Source organism: Aythya marila (genome assembly GCF_965140915.1).
Source record: "Aythya marila genome assembly, chromosome: 3".
NCBI lineage: Eukaryota > Metazoa > Chordata > Aves > Anseriformes > Anatidae > Aythya > Aythya marila.
Window position 1 is genome coordinate 32,644,323 of NC_139044.1, and position 18,844 is coordinate 32,663,166.

Genomic DNA, 18,844 nt, shown 5'->3' on the forward strand with positions numbered 1-18,844 from the left:
GTGAAAGAATTACAGCACTTTTATTGTTCAGTCTTCAGTTAAACAAAGCAAGAGCAAGATTGTTCTTTGGCTTCAAATAGGATTTGAAGGAGAATGTAAGGGCCTAAAGGGTCTCCATCATGCTACACTGAGGCCAATACAGCAATGATCTTCTCACCCAGCTCAAAGCACTCAAACCTTGTATCAGCACTGGCACTGTCCTCCCTACCACAGAAGAGGACACAGGCTGGTTCCTTTGCTGCCAGCAGAATTTGGAGTTGGCTGCAGGGAACCGCTGCTGCTCATCACTGTGTGTTCTGGCAAGTTGTTAGCAGAATATCTATCTACATTCTGGTAACCTTTGCACTTGCAGAACAACACACTGTAGGTTTCAATTCTCTATTTACCCATGCTCCACTGCATCTTGTTGCAGCATCATGTAAAAATGCAGTTTAAAACATTTGGCCAGACAAAACAGACTCCTGGTTTGTGACAACACTTATTTTTCATTGCATGTTGGAACAAAATCAAAACCTTTTAGATGTTTTTACAAAACAATTGTGCTGCGGTGTTTACTTCCCAAGTAGAAGATTAAGTTTTCAGTTCCTCTCTCTCTGATCAGCAGTGATCAGAGAGTGCTGGGACTGGGAATTGTTCCTACTGAGAAATTTGTCAGAACTAGTATGCCTCTGAAATATTCCAGCTTTGACAAAAATACATGTTTTTGTTCATGTTTGTAAGAATGTGACAGTAGCTCACAGCAGTATTCTGTCTCTAACAATAGCTATAAGCAGCCGATTAGGGACCAGCACAGCAGATAAATAATGCTTCCCCTCACCCTCCCCAGCACTCTCCCAGCCTCCGGCTGTTTTCAGCTGAGGGGATTTCCTGAGTCTGAGGCAGTTTGTGTGCTCAGTTATTGGGAGTCTCTTCCGAGTATTTGTCCAGTCTCCTCTTGAGCCCATGTAAGATTTTTCAGCTCTGCCCCAGCAGTAACAGCTCCTTCTGTTGCCATTGCCAGCCATATAAGAAAAGCAAAATAACAATTTTTAAAGGGTTATTCCGTGGATGGAGTTTCCCAAATACCTACCTCTGTCCTAACACTGCTTTTGTAGAGCTGTGCAAAACTTCCATGAGAGCAGAGCTGAGTCAGTGTTAAGCGTTCAGCACTGACTACAGATTTAGGAAGTTTTCGTTTTTGGGTATCCAACCTAATGTGCTTTTAAATTGACCTAATATTGCCACTGAAAAATCAGAACATTTTAAGATTTTTGCAATGCTGAACACTCAAGGAATGAGTTACAAAGCATTTAGAAATGGTCATGACTTCTAAGCTTAAATTTGTATTTAATGAAATTTGTCTAGTCTTGGATTCATGAGAAGTTAAAGCTAGGTTAATCTCTAACCTCTGTTTAGAAAATGTTGTGTTAGCCAGTATCTTTTTAAATAACAGTGCTGCAAAGATAATGTGATGCTGTCTTCTCCATCAGAACAAACTGAAGAAACTGAGGTCTACCAGGATCTTTGCTGGCAGCATCTAAGCGATGATTTTGTTTGTAGTCGACCTCTGGTTGGAAAGCAGACTACGTACACTGAGTGCTGTTGCTTGTATGGTGAAGCCTGGGGCATGCAGTGCGCCTTGTGTCCTATGAAGGAGTCAGGTAAGGAAACGGACATTTCAATTCTTGGAATGAATTCTGAAATACTTCATCAGTTTAATCCCTTGAATTTATACATAGGCTAATATCATAAGAAAGAATAAAAAACCCCAAATGCTTCAAGAAGTAATGGAAATTGTGCTCACTAGTTAAGGGAAGTCATTACAGTCCAGATTTTTAAAATGTAGCTACTTTTATTTTTTGACATTTATGGGACCCAATTTTTTCAGGTGGATCTGTCAGCGATTGGCAATTAGGACCCTGGTGAAAATAAGAGGTCATTTTAAGGGTAGCACAATTCCTTACTGTGACTGACAAATTAAAAACTACCTCTGAAAATACAGACACAGTTCATATGCACACACACGCTAATAACTCAACAAGCTAAATAAACATTTCCAGTTTTTTTGCTGGCATTATACATACAGATGCATTTTCAGTGTGATGTTCTGCCAGGCTGGATGCAAATAGATACGTTTGCCTGATAAGGATTTGCTGACCTGTGGTTTAGAATCACTAAATCAAAGAAAGGGTTGTTATTATATGGTTATATGCTCAATTATTGTGAAATGTATAGACGAGCAGTTTAAGATGAGGGAAATGGAGTACCAGTAAGGACCGAATATTTTGGAGCACAAGCTGACTAACAGTCATATTTTTAAGTGATTATATTTTGTTTTAGCATTTAGAAATTAGACATTGTTCCAAGACACATCAAGTAGAAGTTGTTTCTCGTGGTGACTGCAAAAGCTAAATGGATACAGAGAGAAATGTTGTTATTGACACCTGGACTCTTTTCAGTGAGCTGCAGAAAGGAGAAGAGACCAGTTGTATGTCACTGTGCCTGAGATGATGTTTTAGTACCTTTAACAGTTTTGGTATGCAGAGTCTGGCACCATACTAACCTGTGTGGAAGCAGTGTAACTTCATCACCCATATAAACTATTTCAAGGCCTAGTTTGGATGTAGCTTTCTTACTACAGGGATGTCTTTCAGGAATACAGTTTTCTGGGTAGGAATAGCATGCTGCACTAGTAAAGCATTTTATTTTGATCATACTGGATTTTTATTTGGGCGCATGTAACCATCATGTTGTGGCTATAGCTCTACGTGTTTCACTTGTAGTGAAAACTCTGGAGTTATAACTGCATGGAGAAGCTCAGCAAAGTATTAATATGGCTGTGCTTGTGTCTTCTTGGGTTTTATGTTTTTATAATTTACTTGCAAGGTCCTTGAACCTGCTCATATATGTCTTTGCTTGTTTGAGTTTGCTTTGGAAGTACAGCAACTGAAAAAAGTCTGATTTTGATGTTGTTGGCTAGCGTAACTGGTTCACCCCTGAAAGAGACTGAAGAATAAAAACAGAATGTCAATAGCTGGATTTATAAGATATGGAAATCTCTGAAATATCTTTGTCAGAACAAATCTTACAGGGGGACATTTGCAGACATGGAATTACTACACCTAACAGAATAACAATGGAAATGGAATGAAATGTTAAATATCCTGAGAGAAGTACGAGAAGCTGTTTCTAGCAGAGAGAGCTCAAGTAGATAGTAGACGTGGTTCTGAAGATTTCTAGCTAGTTAAATGAAAATTAGGATAAATCTGAAAAAGAGCAGAGGATGACTATCAGGATAGTCAAGTTCAGTCTGAACGCATTTAGGCTTGACATTAGATGGGTTTTGATCCATTCAGAATCCAAATGATTCTGGAGCAGCAGCTCTGTGACAACAGTGGGGTGCAAATCCCAACTAGCTCTATGAAGGAACGTAAGCAATTCGTTAAAAAAATGGTGTGAAGGATCATGATGAGTAACATGAAGCTAAATATCACTTGGAGGATCCTCAAAGCTGAAGAGTGTTATGTTGGGCATTAAATTCTTCATCCCCCAGACCTGATCATTTTTATGTGAAGCTTTAATGCACATTGAAAAATATCTGCTTTAAATGAAACTATAAGGCATATTTTGATTCCAGATAATTTAAGTCATTATTACAAATTGGAATATAGAGAGATAAAAAGAACAGAAACATATTGAATCTTCAGTATGTCAGAAAAAGCATGTATAAGCTTGCATTTCTTAGTATAAGTGGTGTATGCTCATGTGTCCTCTCACATGTGTGCATGTGCACACAGAAACCTGGAAAATTCTGTGTTTTCAGGACCATTAACCAAGAAATATTTGAAGCTGACTGAACTGAATAAATGATTCATTTGACATGTCTTCAGTTTGTAGCGCTTAAAGTGATATCATTGGCTCGAAAGAGTGCTTTCACACCTCCAGGCCAGCAGGTCACAGGTTCAAGTCCTGGCTGGGAAACCTGGAATTTCTCCATTTTCAAATATTTGTGTATTGTGTTGGCCAGATTTACTACCGAAGGTGTTTGCTTACTTCCCAAGTTAGGGGCATTCTGAAGATTTGTGACACATGTTAAAGAAGGTCTGAGGATGAAAAAAGTGTTATCACTGGAAGAGTTTCACCATGAAATGGGTTAGATTGTAGAAGAAATCGTTCACTGATCTGTGGTTTCTTTTTACCTTGTTTGTACTCTGTCCATGTAAGATAATTAAGATGTTGTAGTTAGAAAGATACAGATATCTTAATCTTGTGTGTGAGGATCTAGATGTTGCATTTAGAAGGAAATATAGTGCTACAGCCGTGAGTGATACATCTTCAAGTCCCTTCTAAAACAAATTAATGTTTTAATAATTTGTGTCCCAGCTTTTTTTGAATGCTCTTTCATATCTCATTACAAGATCTCAATGTCCTGTTTGAATAGTATCCAGCATAAAATGGGTGGGAAGATAAAGGGCTTATATAAGAGTTGATTCATATAAATGAAAAAGATATCCAGCCATTCAACAGCATGAAAATTGAATTTATATATTGCTTGCATTTCTGAAAACTACAAGTGGGAATTATATGTTCTGGTGCTTAATCAAAAAAATCCCCTTGAAAATAACACTAAATATGCAGAGCCTGAAACAAGAATTAGCACCAATTTAAGTATTGGAACTGAACAGCAACATCTTTCCAACAGTAAGGCCAATAAGTGTTTTGGTAACACCATCAAAGAACAAACTTAAAATGCTAGTTCAAAATCCTGATCAAAATAGTGCAAACATCAACTGTAGTGACGTGATTGAGCACATCTTACTTGTCCTAACAATTTTGCAGGGTAGGCCTTCTTGTCATTAGAAGAAAGAAGCGAGGACAGATGGATTTCAGTTACATTGGTTCTAACATTGCAATATTATGATATCATTATATTATAGATAAAGGCTTTCACGGATTATATCCAATACCTAAAAGTTAGGTACTGAGAAGTACTCTTTCTGGGATTACTGTGTTCTTAGACTGAACTTGCCCAAAGAACTTTTAGTAATTATCTTTAAAGAAATCTCTGGATTTCTTAATAACCTATTTGGGGTTTTATGTGCCCTTTGCAATCTCTAATAATTGACAGATTGAAGAAGCTTGGAAACTTGGATGTTTTTTGTTCTAGATAACGAAAGCAAAGCATCCTTTCTTCATTGCAACCATCCTCAAAAAAAATCCTGTTGGCCAACCTGCCTTCAGAAATTCTGCTTCCTTGTTCAATCTACTGTTAGCGTTGTGAGACCCAATGGTCTCCATATGGAGTCCATGCTCAAGTAACTGGCAACAGGACAGACTCCAGTGGGTTTAGCAGCTGAGTCAAAGTATCCATGCCAAAAAACAGAGCAACAGGCCAAGACTGAAAAAATATGGAATCTAGAATTAGTCCATACACATCTCATGTTAACCTGAACATGTAACACCTGCATTAAATACTTGCTGAGTCTCCCGAAGCTCCTGCAACACCCTTAGAGGAATGGATTTTACAAAAGGTTTATTGCTTCAGGGTACAGTAAATTTGAAGGGAGGAAGATACAAGTGAGAGTTAGAAAATGTTGAGTAAGGTAGTGTGCCAGGGTCAGTGTTTAATTTATGGAGACTGTCTGTTTTTATATTTGTAAAATGATCTCCAGAAACCTGTCTTGGAGTTTGTTTTTGCAGTGCAGTACCACCTTTGTTTCAGTAGATCCCGTACAATGCAAAGAAGTGGAACTACTGCCCGTGAACTAAAGATATACCAGTCTGTTAAGGGGAATGTCATCGTCTTCCGTCCCTGTAGGTAGCTGCCTGGAGAAGTTCTGGTATGGAAAAAAAAAGTGGTAGGACTGGGGTTCTGCATTTCTTACAGACATTTGAATAGCTATTTAGTGAGGATGAGGATACACTACTGCATCTATAACTAAGAACTTTGTGGTCTGATTACTAAAGTAATGTAATGGAAACATTCTTGGGCACCTGTAGAGGACACCACTGTTCAGTTTCAGTGTGTTTACTTTTTTTAACTTATACATACATTTTACTTTATGTTTTAAGTTCTAGTATTTTGTGGTTGCATGTTTTTATTAGAACCATTTTATGTTCAGACAATCTGCAGAAATGACAGCAGTACAACTCCAGTCAGTAGATGTTACAGGAGATGATACCTTCCTGGTTGAAAGTATCCGTGCCCATGGCAGGAGGGTTGAAACTAGATTATCTTTAAGGTCCCTTCCAACTCAAACTATTCTCTGATTCTCTGATTCTATGTTTTCTGTGACCAGGAATCACAGAATGAACTGCTGCATACTCATGCTGCACTTAAAAGTTTCTCCTTATCTTCACCCTAGCATTTGCAGAACCCAGATCAGGAGTACTACTGAGGGTAGTGGGAAATGTGAATTGTCTGGGTTGTTACATAATGTAGGATTTCTCTTGGCCAATTTCACATTTTCTGTATACAGAAACTTGCGTGTGTGTTGGCTGTACCAGTTTCTTCTTCCATCAGAGAAGAGAAATAGGCACCCTGAGGGTTAGATTCCTCTGACCCATTGTAGACATCTACTTAAGGGTGAAATGGAGTCTAGACATAGTTGTGTCTTTCAATGGGCTAAGAAGGAACACTGGATGATGAACTCAGGTGCAGACCCTTGGAGGTGCCTACATGTGGTGGTTGAACTTTACCCCCTTCTGGCAGAACAGATTGTTTGGGTTGCATTCTTGTTGCATGGAATTTTGTGTATCCTTTGTAAACACTGTGAGTTAGTTCTGGGCTGAGCTTCCATATTATGAGAACATGTTGTTCCCTCTGAGTTCTGGCTAATGTCACTCATGAAGATCTTGAAGTACAGGGAAAACTGATGTGTGTAAATGATGAGTTTCCATCTGTACTCTTTCACGATGGTAAAGATCAGCAGGGAGGCACTGAGCTGATTTCTGGAGACCATTGTTCATCTTTCCATTTAGGATGGCATTGTGCCTACTTCCTTTCTGGTAAGGATCCTGGACAAATGAATTACCTTTTGGGCACAGAAATAACAGCGATCGGGTCTTGAATATTTAAAGTCTTATACTCAGTTGTGCAGATTTTTGGCTGCTTTCATTTCCGTTGATGATTTTTGATGCTTTTTCAGAGGTCTAGCAGGGATACACAGAATAGCTTTGGAAGGGTTTTTCTCATGGAACCTCACATTCCAAGCACACATTTAAGTCAGCAAGGAGTCAGAAAGCCATTTTCAAAGCCATGGAAGAAACAGTTTGACTCTTACTACAACTTTTAACCATCTCCCACAAGCAATAGGAGAAAAACTTGTTTTAGGAAATTTGAGCAGCCTCAGTTGAAGAACGTAAGGTGACTTCCCAGAGGTTTTAAAATAATCAGGTTGGTACCTCCTCTACTTGTAACAAGAATTTTATATCCATTGTGAGCTTTCCTCAGCAATTTCATTTAGAGTTTCTTCATTCAAAGACACGAATATCCATCCTTTCTCATGAAAAAGTCCTGTAAGACTGGTACCCTTCCCGTTTTTTTGAGTACCAAAAGTTGTAGTATATATATGAATGCTGTCCACTACAAACCTCATCATGTTTTATAAAGGATATTGATGAAATTATCTAAATTATCAAACAGCACAGTCTAAATGTAGAGCAGAAATATTTCAGCTGTGGTTCACAGATGATGCAATCTCCTGAGAGAGCAGAAACTCAGCCTATTCAGACTGATGTCCAGAACCTCTGATTGGGAAGGGGCATATATTACATGTAATAAATGCTTTCTTGGCTTTGTCTGTCTCTCCAGTGATTTCTTACATAGCAAAACTGTTGCATTTTTAAATAATTTGAAGGAACTGCCACGGTGTTGATAGCCTTAGCTCCTTTTTTGTATGTGTGATGGTGACAGTTCTGAGGAGCTGGAACAGAAATAAAGCTTGCTTTATAGGCAGGAGGAAGGATTGGCTGTGGTGCATTTGTTTCACAGTTTTGTCAGAAAAAAAAGTTTTTTTAGTGTAATATTTCATTGCAGATGCATGAAATGCAGAATATTTTTTCCAAATAGAGAGTTTAGAATTTTTAGGCCTCCAGGTGAGAATAAGGGCCACACAGGCCTGTGCAGTTACAACAATATACAAATTAGATGCATATTTGCACGGCTGTACTTGTGCTAATAAGCACCTAAAAGCGGTCAATCCTTCCAATTTATGTTTTGTCGTCTCATCAGCCTAGCTTTCACCACCAATTATGGCTAACATCTGTGCCAGTACGCATGTGCATCTAGCTGTAATCCCATAACACACTTGTTTTATGCGTACACATCTGCCTTAGAAAATGTCCTTTACATTTTTGGAAGCCTACATCAGCTTCCTTTTATAATAACTGTCCTAAATTATGCAATAAACTATCTCAGTGCTTCATTTTCAAGTTACGAGAAAAACACCGAAACACATGGGGTAACGTAGACTAAATCATATTAAAAACAGCCTTTTTTCCTCTGTAACTGCAGTTGTATTATTACTGATCACAGCCCGAAGATGCGCTAGCAGAGAAAATGAATCCCTGTTAGAAAAAGTTATACCATTGATTGTCATTACAGAAGACACTTTATTATTTTACATGAAAGGCTATTTTGAAAGTCAACATTAATTTCTGTGGCAGCTCAAATGTTTTTGTCATTCAGGGGTAGATACAGATTTTTCCTTGCTCGCTGTCCCCTTACTGCCTTCTTGATGCACGTCTCCTCTTGTCATCTCCCCAGGGCAGCATTGGGCTGCTCTGTCATTTGTATACTTGCTGCAACTTTCCGTGCACTATTTGGGCTTTTACCCATGAATCCAGCACTCTGTTCATTTAATTCTCTTCCCTGGAAAACTGTGACCAGTGTAGCACAGTGACCCAAAATGTACTATTTTTATTTTGAGCTGTAGGAACATAGCACAGCAAGGGTAAAAGTTTAAAACAACAAAAATTATATGTACACATCTGTTTTGCCATAACTTGTTCTATCATCCAGAGGGGGAATCTAACGAGTTTGTTTTTACCAGCATCCAAGTCTCTAGCTGACCTTAGTTCAAAACACTGGCTCTCATGATTTTTCCAGAATGTGTCCCTCCCAATGCCTTTCAGTCTTTGTACTCTCCTCTCTGCCCACCCTTTTCTTTGCTGGGGAAAAAAAAAAAAAAAAAAAAGAGAGAGAGAGAGAGAGAAACACAACAAGGTGGCATGTTGTTATTGGTCCTGAATTTCTTCTGCTCATGATTTCTGCTGTTGCTCTCCATGGGTTTATCTCCTGAGCACCTAGGAGCTGAATCGATGCATTATAAAAGACAAGAGATAAAGTTTACACTACATGCACAACTAAAAAGAACATAGTGTATTCAAAGACTATTATAACTTCAAAATCATCACAGTATGTATCAAAACAAGCACATAAATTATAAATAGGTAGTATAGGCATATACATTGTAAAGTGACTTCAGACTAAATGCTTTGTGAGCTTCTGTATGAAAGCTACATGTACGGATAATGTATAATTTATTAAAGGATCAGATTGCATTAACAAATAGTTAATTAAGTATAACAGGCTCCAAGAGGTTAACAGACTATTACAGTTACAACAAACGCAAAGTTTACAGTATGCACTAAAACAGCTCTTCATCATTTTGTAGCCACTAATTTACTTATAATGAGACCTAAAAATGCAGACATTCAGAATGTGACTGGCAAAAGACTGGTGTGGCAGGAAACAAGCTTCTTTTGTCAACATTTCTTTATTCTTCTTTAGATAATAAACAACATTCCGTGGGCAAACACACAAGATAAAACAGTCTTGCACAATCTTCAAATTATCCTACTGTCATGTACACGAGATCTCCAGCACTATAGATTTGCAGATGTTCTCTGACTGCTTCCTTTAGGAGGAAAATTTCCACTATTGTTTTTACGAAGAGCAAATCAAGCAGAGAGTAATCTGAAAAGCCAGTTTCCAGGTTCTGTGCAATCCTTTCCATAAGGTCACGTTCACCTGGAAGAAGTAGCGATCCCTCAGATCTACTTGCCTTGTCCTCTTGCTGTTTGCCGACTGGTTTTGTTTGGTCATTTCTTTCACACAGGCCAGTTGAATTAATATTTTGTAGTAGTGCATCTGTGAGAATGTACTTTTACACTTCTGCACAGCTTTTGACTGTGTGCGTGTCAAAATTCCTGAGCGCTCTAAGTAGCTCAACACAAAACAATGGAAGAGTCAGTCTGAGATGGTAACCTAGCTGTCCCCATATACAGATGTGATTTGGGATCAGATGAGAGGATGTAAAAATACCGGTGTTTCTGGTGCTATTAGACAGCTGCTAGAACTGTTTGTGATCATACGGTGGGAGGCTATGCATTAAGGGAGGTAGGTAATATGTGTTATAAGTTATTTTCTGATGATGGCTTTGTTTCATTTGAGTGTCTCTGTTTGCAGTGTCCTTTTTCACCAGGAAGAAGGGAGGATTGTCTAGATAGTGTATAAATATACTCTGGAGGGGCAAAACAGAGGAAATCACCTTGTACTTGGAGCAGAAGGTGGTGAGATGTACAAGGATTTCTAAGTTCTGTGGCAAGTTCATTTTGCAGACTTGGACAGGCACCCGTGACAGTTTTGCAAAATGCAGACAAGCTTTGCCCTTAGAGCACAAGGTTTTGCTCTCAAAAGAGCCAGGTTGTTGGCCACAGAATTCAAACAGACTTTTTGAGCACCTCATTCTTTTTGGTACAAAATGAAACCATCCCAGGTGAAGGAGATACGTACGACCTGTGAAAACAAAAAAACAATGCTGGGCAGCAAGTGGGGCTGTCCTCTGGACTGTCTAGAGGCAGTCTGGATTTATCCGACTATTTGCTGTCTGGGACAGTTCAACACAGCATGAGGTTTCTGGCTCTGTAACCATCTGCAATTCTTGGATTTTGTATCTGCTTAGGGCTTTTTTTCCTCTCTCTCTTTTGGTGGTTTTCTTTCCCGTCCTTGCTCTGCCTGATTCTCAGAACACCAGGCAGTCTTCACAGAATCAGATGCTAAGTAAGTAGTCTGTAGCAAGTGTAAAGAAGCACCTGGATTGCTGTATTTTCATAAAGTTTCTATTTTCAGATAAATTGCCTTGTATATTCTTTAGTAAATGGTAATGGATTTAAAAAAAAATCAAGCTCTGTACACCAACATTTCAGACATGGGCTCTGACACCTCAAGTGAAGATTTTGGTACATTTTAACTTGTGTAGTCTAGAGCTATAGGGGAGAGGCAGAAAATCAGAGTGTAACTATTTCATCTGTGCTTTTCCCCTTGCCTTGACGAGTTTGCAGCCAAGGAGACTTTGAACAGCATTAACACTTAAGCCTGCGGTTTGAAGAAACAGTTTGCAGAGGAGCATGTGCTGTTTTGGAAGGGGTTTTATTGTGTGATTTCTTCAGGTTGGCTGGCTGTGCCAGAAATACGGCCCCACCTGCTCCAGTTTGCTTCCTTTAGGGTGGCTTCTGCCAGTACCCACTATGGTATCTGGGAGCTTTTATTATACCAGTGAGGGCTGTAACCGCAGCTAGCCTTGGGCAGGGGTGCACTGGCAGTGGGATACACAGCATCCCTCTGCTCAAGGCAAGAGCAGACCAGAAGAACATGACCCATAACTTTTGGTACGGTTATTGACTCAAACCTATCCCTGGTGTTATCCCTATTATGACTTAATAGTCTGTATTTGGCTCGTTACATTTTAATGACATCCTTCTTAAAGAGAGACTGCTTTGTGGAAATTGCAGATTTATGGTGTTTCTAGGAAGATAAGTTTATTTCCAGCTAATACGAGCCACAACACACTGGGACTAATGCAATGCAGCCTGTGTTACAAGTGTGATTAGTTTTATATCCTATTTTCTTTCTCCCCTCAGAGGATTATGCCCAGCTGTGCAACATTCCTGTTCCAGGATCTCGACGTCCATATGGACAAGATGCTTTGGTTGACTTCGAGGAGCACTACACTCCAGAAACTAATCCATACTTTGTTGAAGACCGTAAGCAAGTTTCTCTGTTATGTAAAATACTTGAATTGATGGTTGTAACTTGGATTATTTCCCTGTAGCTGGCTTCATTCTTCTGTTTGCTTCTGAGTAATGTGGCCTATTTATGTTTTAGTTATTCCTATGACATTAGCTTTCGGTCAGGTGTTCTGGTTCAAGAGCCAGTGTTGTATAAGAGTCCAGTTGGGCTCGGAGTACAACGTTAATTTTTAATACAGTGGAATAGTTTGTGCCAAGTGTACTAAATTTATATTTACCAACAGATTTACAGCTGAAGGTCAAAAGGATTGCCAGTTTTCCTTCTCACAAATTAATTTTCCGTTGGAGCATGGGACAGATTTCTTTGGAGTACATTAAGTTGAACAGACAAAAACAAAAAGGGGAAGAAAAAAAAGGAAAAAAAAACCCTCCCTCCATCTCTGTGCCAGTTTTCCATGATTTTCCAGCAGAATTTATATGGGAGAAATAGAGAGTATGCAAGTTGTTCTCGCTCAGCAGAGAAACTACAGAACAAAGTATGACTGGAGAGTATGCGTGTATATAGTCTTCAGGCTGGAAGGGTCTGCCAGGCAGAGTGTGGGAGTCGTGTACAGCATCTCAGGTGTTCTTCAGGAATATCAGGGTTCTTATGGATCCAGCCCAGCTCACTGTTGAGGCTCGAGGGAGAGGAATCCTTGCAAATCTCAGTACCTTCCTCAAAATCAGTCATGCTGTGCACATCCAACTTATTCCATCACAGCTTCAGAGAAGAAAAGTGGGGGTATCAGAAGGAACTGGTAACTTTTAGTGCTTTACACATGTGGCCGACAAGTTACCACTACAATCTTTCCCAAAGGGCTTCTCCTGTACAAGGAGACATTTACAAAGTAAAGGTAAGAGATCAAAACAGGAGGAGGATTATGGCACACTACTGGAAGAGTGACAAGTATTTCTTGCGCACATTGCACCTTTATACAAAGCTATACAGGTCATAATAATGAGCTCATTTCTATTTGGCATCTAAATGACCTTTCAGCTCTACACAGAATTGTAAAATGTCTTATTGCTTTATATCCAGATGATATTAATTAAACAGCCCTGAGTGTTGATATCTAATTAAAATGTCACACGGATGAAAATTACCAAGCATAATGAAAAGCCCAGATAGATGACTGGGTAAGCAATGTGACAGATAATACACTGAGTGGTAAACAAGTTATTTACAAGTAAGTTATAAGCAATGGTGAATAGATACAGTAAAATAATACAGTTTTGAATCCACAGTTGAGTCTTCTGTGCTAAGGAGGTAAGAGCTCACATCTCTTGCTCCCACCCTATCACTGAAACAAATATGGTGGCGAGTAAATGCATAAGAAACTCCCAAACACATAGCTGTGTGATTGTCCTCATCAGAGGCATGTTACCTGACAGATACAATTTGATCGTGTATTTATCATCAAAGACTTCATGGCCATGATCCTGCTTCAGTCTGTACAAGGAATATAACAATACTTGCCCAACCCATGAGAGGGCCGTGCATGTCAATGTATTTGTCAGCTGCGTGCAATCAATTTCTACAGAACCAAATATGCATTATTAGAATTGCAACATGTACCACATTCAGCTTTTTTAAAGAAAAACTTTTGTACAACTAGAACTTGCTCTATGTGATAGATATTTTAGATATGACTATGTACATGCATATATATACATGTATGTACATATATGTACATATACTGTGTATGTAAAATAGGTATTGAGAGGACCTTTCCCTTTCTTGGCAGTTTGTTTTTTAAATTAGCAAAGGTCTTTGCTTTAAGGGACCCTCATGAGCCATCTGCAAGCTCTATTAGAGGACTGAAAACATAATGAAAAATGGACAAATTTCTTACTACTCTGTAACCATACATCTTGACAACCTGGTCAACACCCTCAGTACTACTGCAATGAAATGCAATTGTTGACCAGATTATCAGGATGTCAATCATGACAGATTGTCATGGAAAAGATTGTAATGTTTCCCACTAAATGTGCACTTGTATACATGCTATGTATGGTACACATTCTTGAGATGTGGCTTAAGTCAGCAAGTGCTTCTTATGTCACATATCTGCTCAGTGTCTCCAGAATTTATTAAGTGCATCACTTAAGCCCCACCATGGTAGAGCAAGTCCGGGCTGGATGACAAGTTATGTAGCCAAAGAAGGTGGGGTAGTGGATACAACTGTATGGAAGTTAAACAGAGGATGATACAGAAAGGGCAGGGTAGGAACAGCAAAGAAAGAGAAAAGAGGGACTAAAGAAAGACAGGGTGACAGGGTAGAGGAAATATAAAAAGACAGGAGAGCAAGCTAAGGGAAAGGGAAAAATTTATATTCCTAGGTAGCTTTGCAATTGTAACATATAAATAGGTAAACACATTTTAGATAAGCCAATGATTTGTTTGTGGAATTACTGCATTAGTCATATGTTATGGGGCAGATGGGGAGATGTATCCTACTCAATTCTACTCCAGCTCCAATTTCCCCTCCACTTATATGTATTCATTATGCTGATAAACCAACAGACTCTCAAGGGCTCTGCACTTTTTCCTCAAAAGTCTTTTGGATGTGATGGGCTGCCATCTGCAGTCCTGTTACATCACTGCTCAGTGGCTGGGAAGCTAGCTGAAAAACTTGTGCAGAACTAAGAGGAGCAATTCGGTCCTACAGATATTCTCTGAATGTGTAAAAATGTCACATAATTTTTAAATACATATCCCTCTTTATACACAAATCCAGAACTGTCAAATAAATAATAAAATAGGGAGCCTTTGAATAATTACTACTGAGAATTATGACATGGAACGATCAGTAAATTATAAGTGTTTGTACTGGCACTAATGAGTGAAGTACCAGCCAAAGGGTTATTAAAGCAGTATCTAATGTCTTCTTACTTTCCATAAAGCAGTTGAGACTGAATTTTTTAAGATGTATTTCTTGTAGATAAATCAGAGTGTATCTCTTCCCCCATACACAGACATCTCACTTTTGTAGAATATCATTTTAAAATACTTTTGCCCCAAACAGCACTACTGCTGTTTACCCTTTTTTTACATAAGGGTTGATATGCTTAAAAATTAAAATAAAATGTGCTGTTTAGAATTTAAAAAAAAAAAAAAGATTTATTCTTTAAAAAAATGCAAAGTGTGCAGTGTCATTTATTTTAAAAAAAAAATCACATTTTTAACACAAAAATGTAGAGTTTACAAAGTTAGACAGTTTTCATCTTGCAACATATCTCAGTGCTTTTGTAGTGCATTTAAAACTCCAGATGGTGCAGATCTGCTAAAGTTGACCTACGTTCTGCAAAGTCACATTTCAGTAAACCTCTGAGGGAATTTCAGGGTCTCACTATACATTTGGGTATATATATTCAGCAACCCTTGTAACTTATTTGTTTGTAATTCTTTCTTCACTCAGGTTTCCTGAACAGCTTTGAGGAGTTACAAGCAGAGGAATGTGGTATTCTGAATGGATGTGAAAATGGCCGATGTGTAAGAGTCCAGGAAGGCTACACCTGTGACTGCTTTGATGGTTATCACCTGGACATGGCCAAAATGACTTGTGTTGGTGAGGAGACGTGTTTACTTCTTACTCTTCTGCTAGCCTGTCAGTTTAGCCACTTGGCTTAAGGAGGGGCAAAAAAAAAAAAAAAAGAGGTTACAGATGATCTGAATCCTATTACAGTTGCCAAATTTATATCTGATTTATTGCAAAGGCTAGTAAATATTGTTGCAGAAATAACTATGGTGATGTTCCTCAGTGCATTACAGCTCTGTTCAGCTGAGAACCTAGAAATGAACAGACACACCATTGCGCAATGAAGCTTAAAACTTGTATCAATAATGTCACACTGTAACATGAGCAAAGCTTTTTGAAAGGGTTTAGTGAACTGAGAGGATGGATCTGGATCCAGATTGGAAGAGTAATTTTAGGAGCAGATTTTTAGAACAGTTGGGCCACCTAAATATTCAGATATCCACTTGGTGGGGCTTGGCCCCCTAATTCTTACTGATTTAATTAGTGAAGAAGCCAGACTATCCTCTCACCTTCAAACTAATACATCTGCACAAGAGCTAATCAGAACATCTAGAGACTATATCAGCAATTAAAATAATGAAATACACAGAAGGCAAGTGGCAGGGCAAAGACAAAGCAGAACAACCAACATCCCTCAGTGTAGAGCCTTGTATAGACTGCACGTGCGTATTTCAGTTTAAGGTGTCCGTACTAACCTTGCCTAGCACTACACTTCATAACCCATGGCTGCAGTCTCCTAGCTGTATCATGGAAAGCTACCTGCATGCCTTGTAATCTTTAGGACTCTACAACAAGCTGGTATCCCTAGCTGTGCAGTATTGAGTATAGGTAGTTTGCTGTTTATAAATGTTTAGTTGGCAACACCAAGAAAGCCTAAAATACTTGATTTTTTTCATAAAGATATTATATTAAGAACTGGCAGAACCTCTCTTATAAGCCACTTCTAAGCCGTCAGATAAAAACCTGTAAGTGGTTATTAAATTTTTGTTTAGTAGCTTAAGAGGAGTTTGGACTTGGTGATCTAACAGGTTAATGCTTTTTAAGGCACTATTGATTTGCCACAATAACTTCGTCTTCCCAATAAAATATTTATCTGTCACAGCTTTGGAACTGCCCTAATTCCACCTTATCTGAACTGAATATATTCAGTGTATTCCTACAGTATGTTCTACTCCTGACAACGCTGAAAACAAATGAGTTTTATCTACATGTGTTTTGGTGTTCCCTTTTTGCAGATGTGAATGAGTGCAATGAGCTGAACAACAGGATGTCTCTCTGCAAGAATGCCAAATGCATTAACACAGAAGGTTCGTACAAGTGTTTGTGTCTCCCCGGGTACGTACCTTCAGACAAGCCAAACTACTGCACACCACTGAACTCAGAACTAGACAGTGAACTGGAGTAGAGGAAAATCTCCATATCCTAAGCCCATATACTCTGCACTGTATAAAGAAAAGGAAGAAAAGTATTTAACTTGAGAAGAGAAGGCACCAGAGTAGTGAACATAAGGGGAAAAACACATTAAAATGTGTCAAAGGTGAGACATGATGGGCTGATTGTATGTCAGCTTCACTGAAGTGACAGACCAAATGGACACATTACTCTGTATGAAAGAAACAATCAAGTATATAGTGTGTTCATAAGAAAAAAAAAAAAAACCATTGAAAATAAGCAAAAACAGTGCTGTTATTTTAAACAGAAGAGCTTTGGTTTTCTGTTTTTGTTTTGTTTTGTTTTTGTTTTTTGTTTTTGTTTTTTGTTTTGTTTTACTATTGCTTGATTAATTTGGCATTTAAATAGTGATGGAAATATTTTATATTACTACGTCATTTTTTGATTGTTCAGTTCCTTGCCTACTGTTTCTTTTCAGACCTTTTTTCTGATCAGTACAAATTATTTGATACAGATATTCTTAGGATATTTTATAAGAACTGTTACACAGGGTAATGCTCCTCCTACTCTGGAACATTGGTCAGTGACGTTTTTAATTTGCTAGTTGTCTGCCCTGTGGAGCAGGCACCATTTGTTTTCAAATGTTTATATACCTTGGCGAAAAGTCTTTGTATTCATTTTGTATTCTGTATGGTTGTTACTGCACTTAAAGTCTCTAGAACCTTTCTTGCCAAGTTCAAAGCTGCTAGTGGACAACGTTGGATTCCTTTTGTACATTAAAACAAAAGATTTTAGCTCACGTCTGTATTGTAATGTGTAAATTGAACACAAGAGAGATCTTGTATGATTACCCTAACATATTAAAGCTGTATATTAAAACTCAATAAAATCACCTTTTTTTAGAAAAAGCTATTTACTAATTGTAGGCTTTTTTTTTTTTTTTTTTTTAACTTTATTGATATTTATGTTACAAGAATGTAACCCTAGGGTGTTTACAGTACTAGAATTAATTTACATTACAACAGTTATACAGAGTTGTCTGGCTGGTTTTTCCTTCTCATGCTGTTTTAATAAGACCAGAAACTGAATTAGTTGATGCCTAATCTTAGGCTTCCAGGGGGAAGATTTCAAACACAGACCCACAGAAACTGTTTGACTTGGAAGTTGAATTCCATGGAATTTTTCTTCTTGCCTGGTTTAGGCATGTTTCCCACTAAATCTGCGAATCATGCTCTTCAGTATGATGGCCTGGTTTTCAGAAATAGTAAAGAAAAGGGGGCGAATTTCCTTTTCTTAATGAACTGTACCTTCCCATAAACTCCATTTCTCAGTGGAAGGAGAGAAAGAGATTACGAGACTGACAGATATTTCACTTCGACCTCCTCCAGAATGAGTTTACTTTGGAAATCCTGAAACAGGTCCTTTTGATATTTTCCAAATGAAACATTTTTGTTGTGTCTTTGAGACCTGCCCTGCATTAAGAGGAAAAGCATAAAATGAGACTTTAAAAAATAGGTCAAATTGGGTCCAATTGTCTGAAAATTTTTATTTCTAATTTCACACACACACACAAAAAGGAATACTTGTTTTGGTTCTGACTATTTTCCAATATTTAGGTCAGTCGGAACCAAAAATCCTCTAAACTGTATTCTTTGAAGTACTGAGCACTTGGTAGATCTCATTAAGACCTGTGTTCCTGTTAACTGTGGCAGCAAGTGTCCTTCTCAGGGCCCCTCCTCTGTACGTGCTGAAATTTGACGCAAGGACTAGTGAAGATACTGTACATTTAAAGTTCAATTGTATGTTAAAATTCAAGAACATTTTCTGAATAAAAATGTCGTGGGAGAAATCTTCAAGGA

The 18,844-nt window shown here is 38.3% G+C and overlaps 1 protein-coding gene across 7 annotated transcripts in view; it reads left to right on the plus strand.

Annotated features, from left to right (window-relative positions):
* The window catches only part of LTBP1 (latent transforming growth factor beta binding protein 1), a 201,373-nt gene extending 183,396 nt beyond the window's left edge, over nucleotides 1–17,977 (plus strand). For all 7 annotated transcript variants that reach the window (XM_082756282.1, XM_082756284.1, XM_082756283.1 and 4 more), the window contains 4 exons: nucleotides 1,470–1,640; nucleotides 11,905–12,027; nucleotides 15,474–15,623; nucleotides 16,829–17,977. In XM_082756282.1, coding sequence (XP_082612408.1) covers nucleotides 1,470–1,640; nucleotides 11,905–12,027; nucleotides 15,474–15,623; nucleotides 16,829–16,998 — 614 coding nt within the window. In that variant the 3' untranslated portion in view covers nucleotides 16,999–17,977. The remainder of the gene's footprint in view (nucleotides 1–1,469; nucleotides 1,641–11,904; nucleotides 12,028–15,473; nucleotides 15,624–16,828) is intronic.
* The last annotated feature ends 867 nt before the right edge of the window (nucleotides 17,978–18,844 follow it).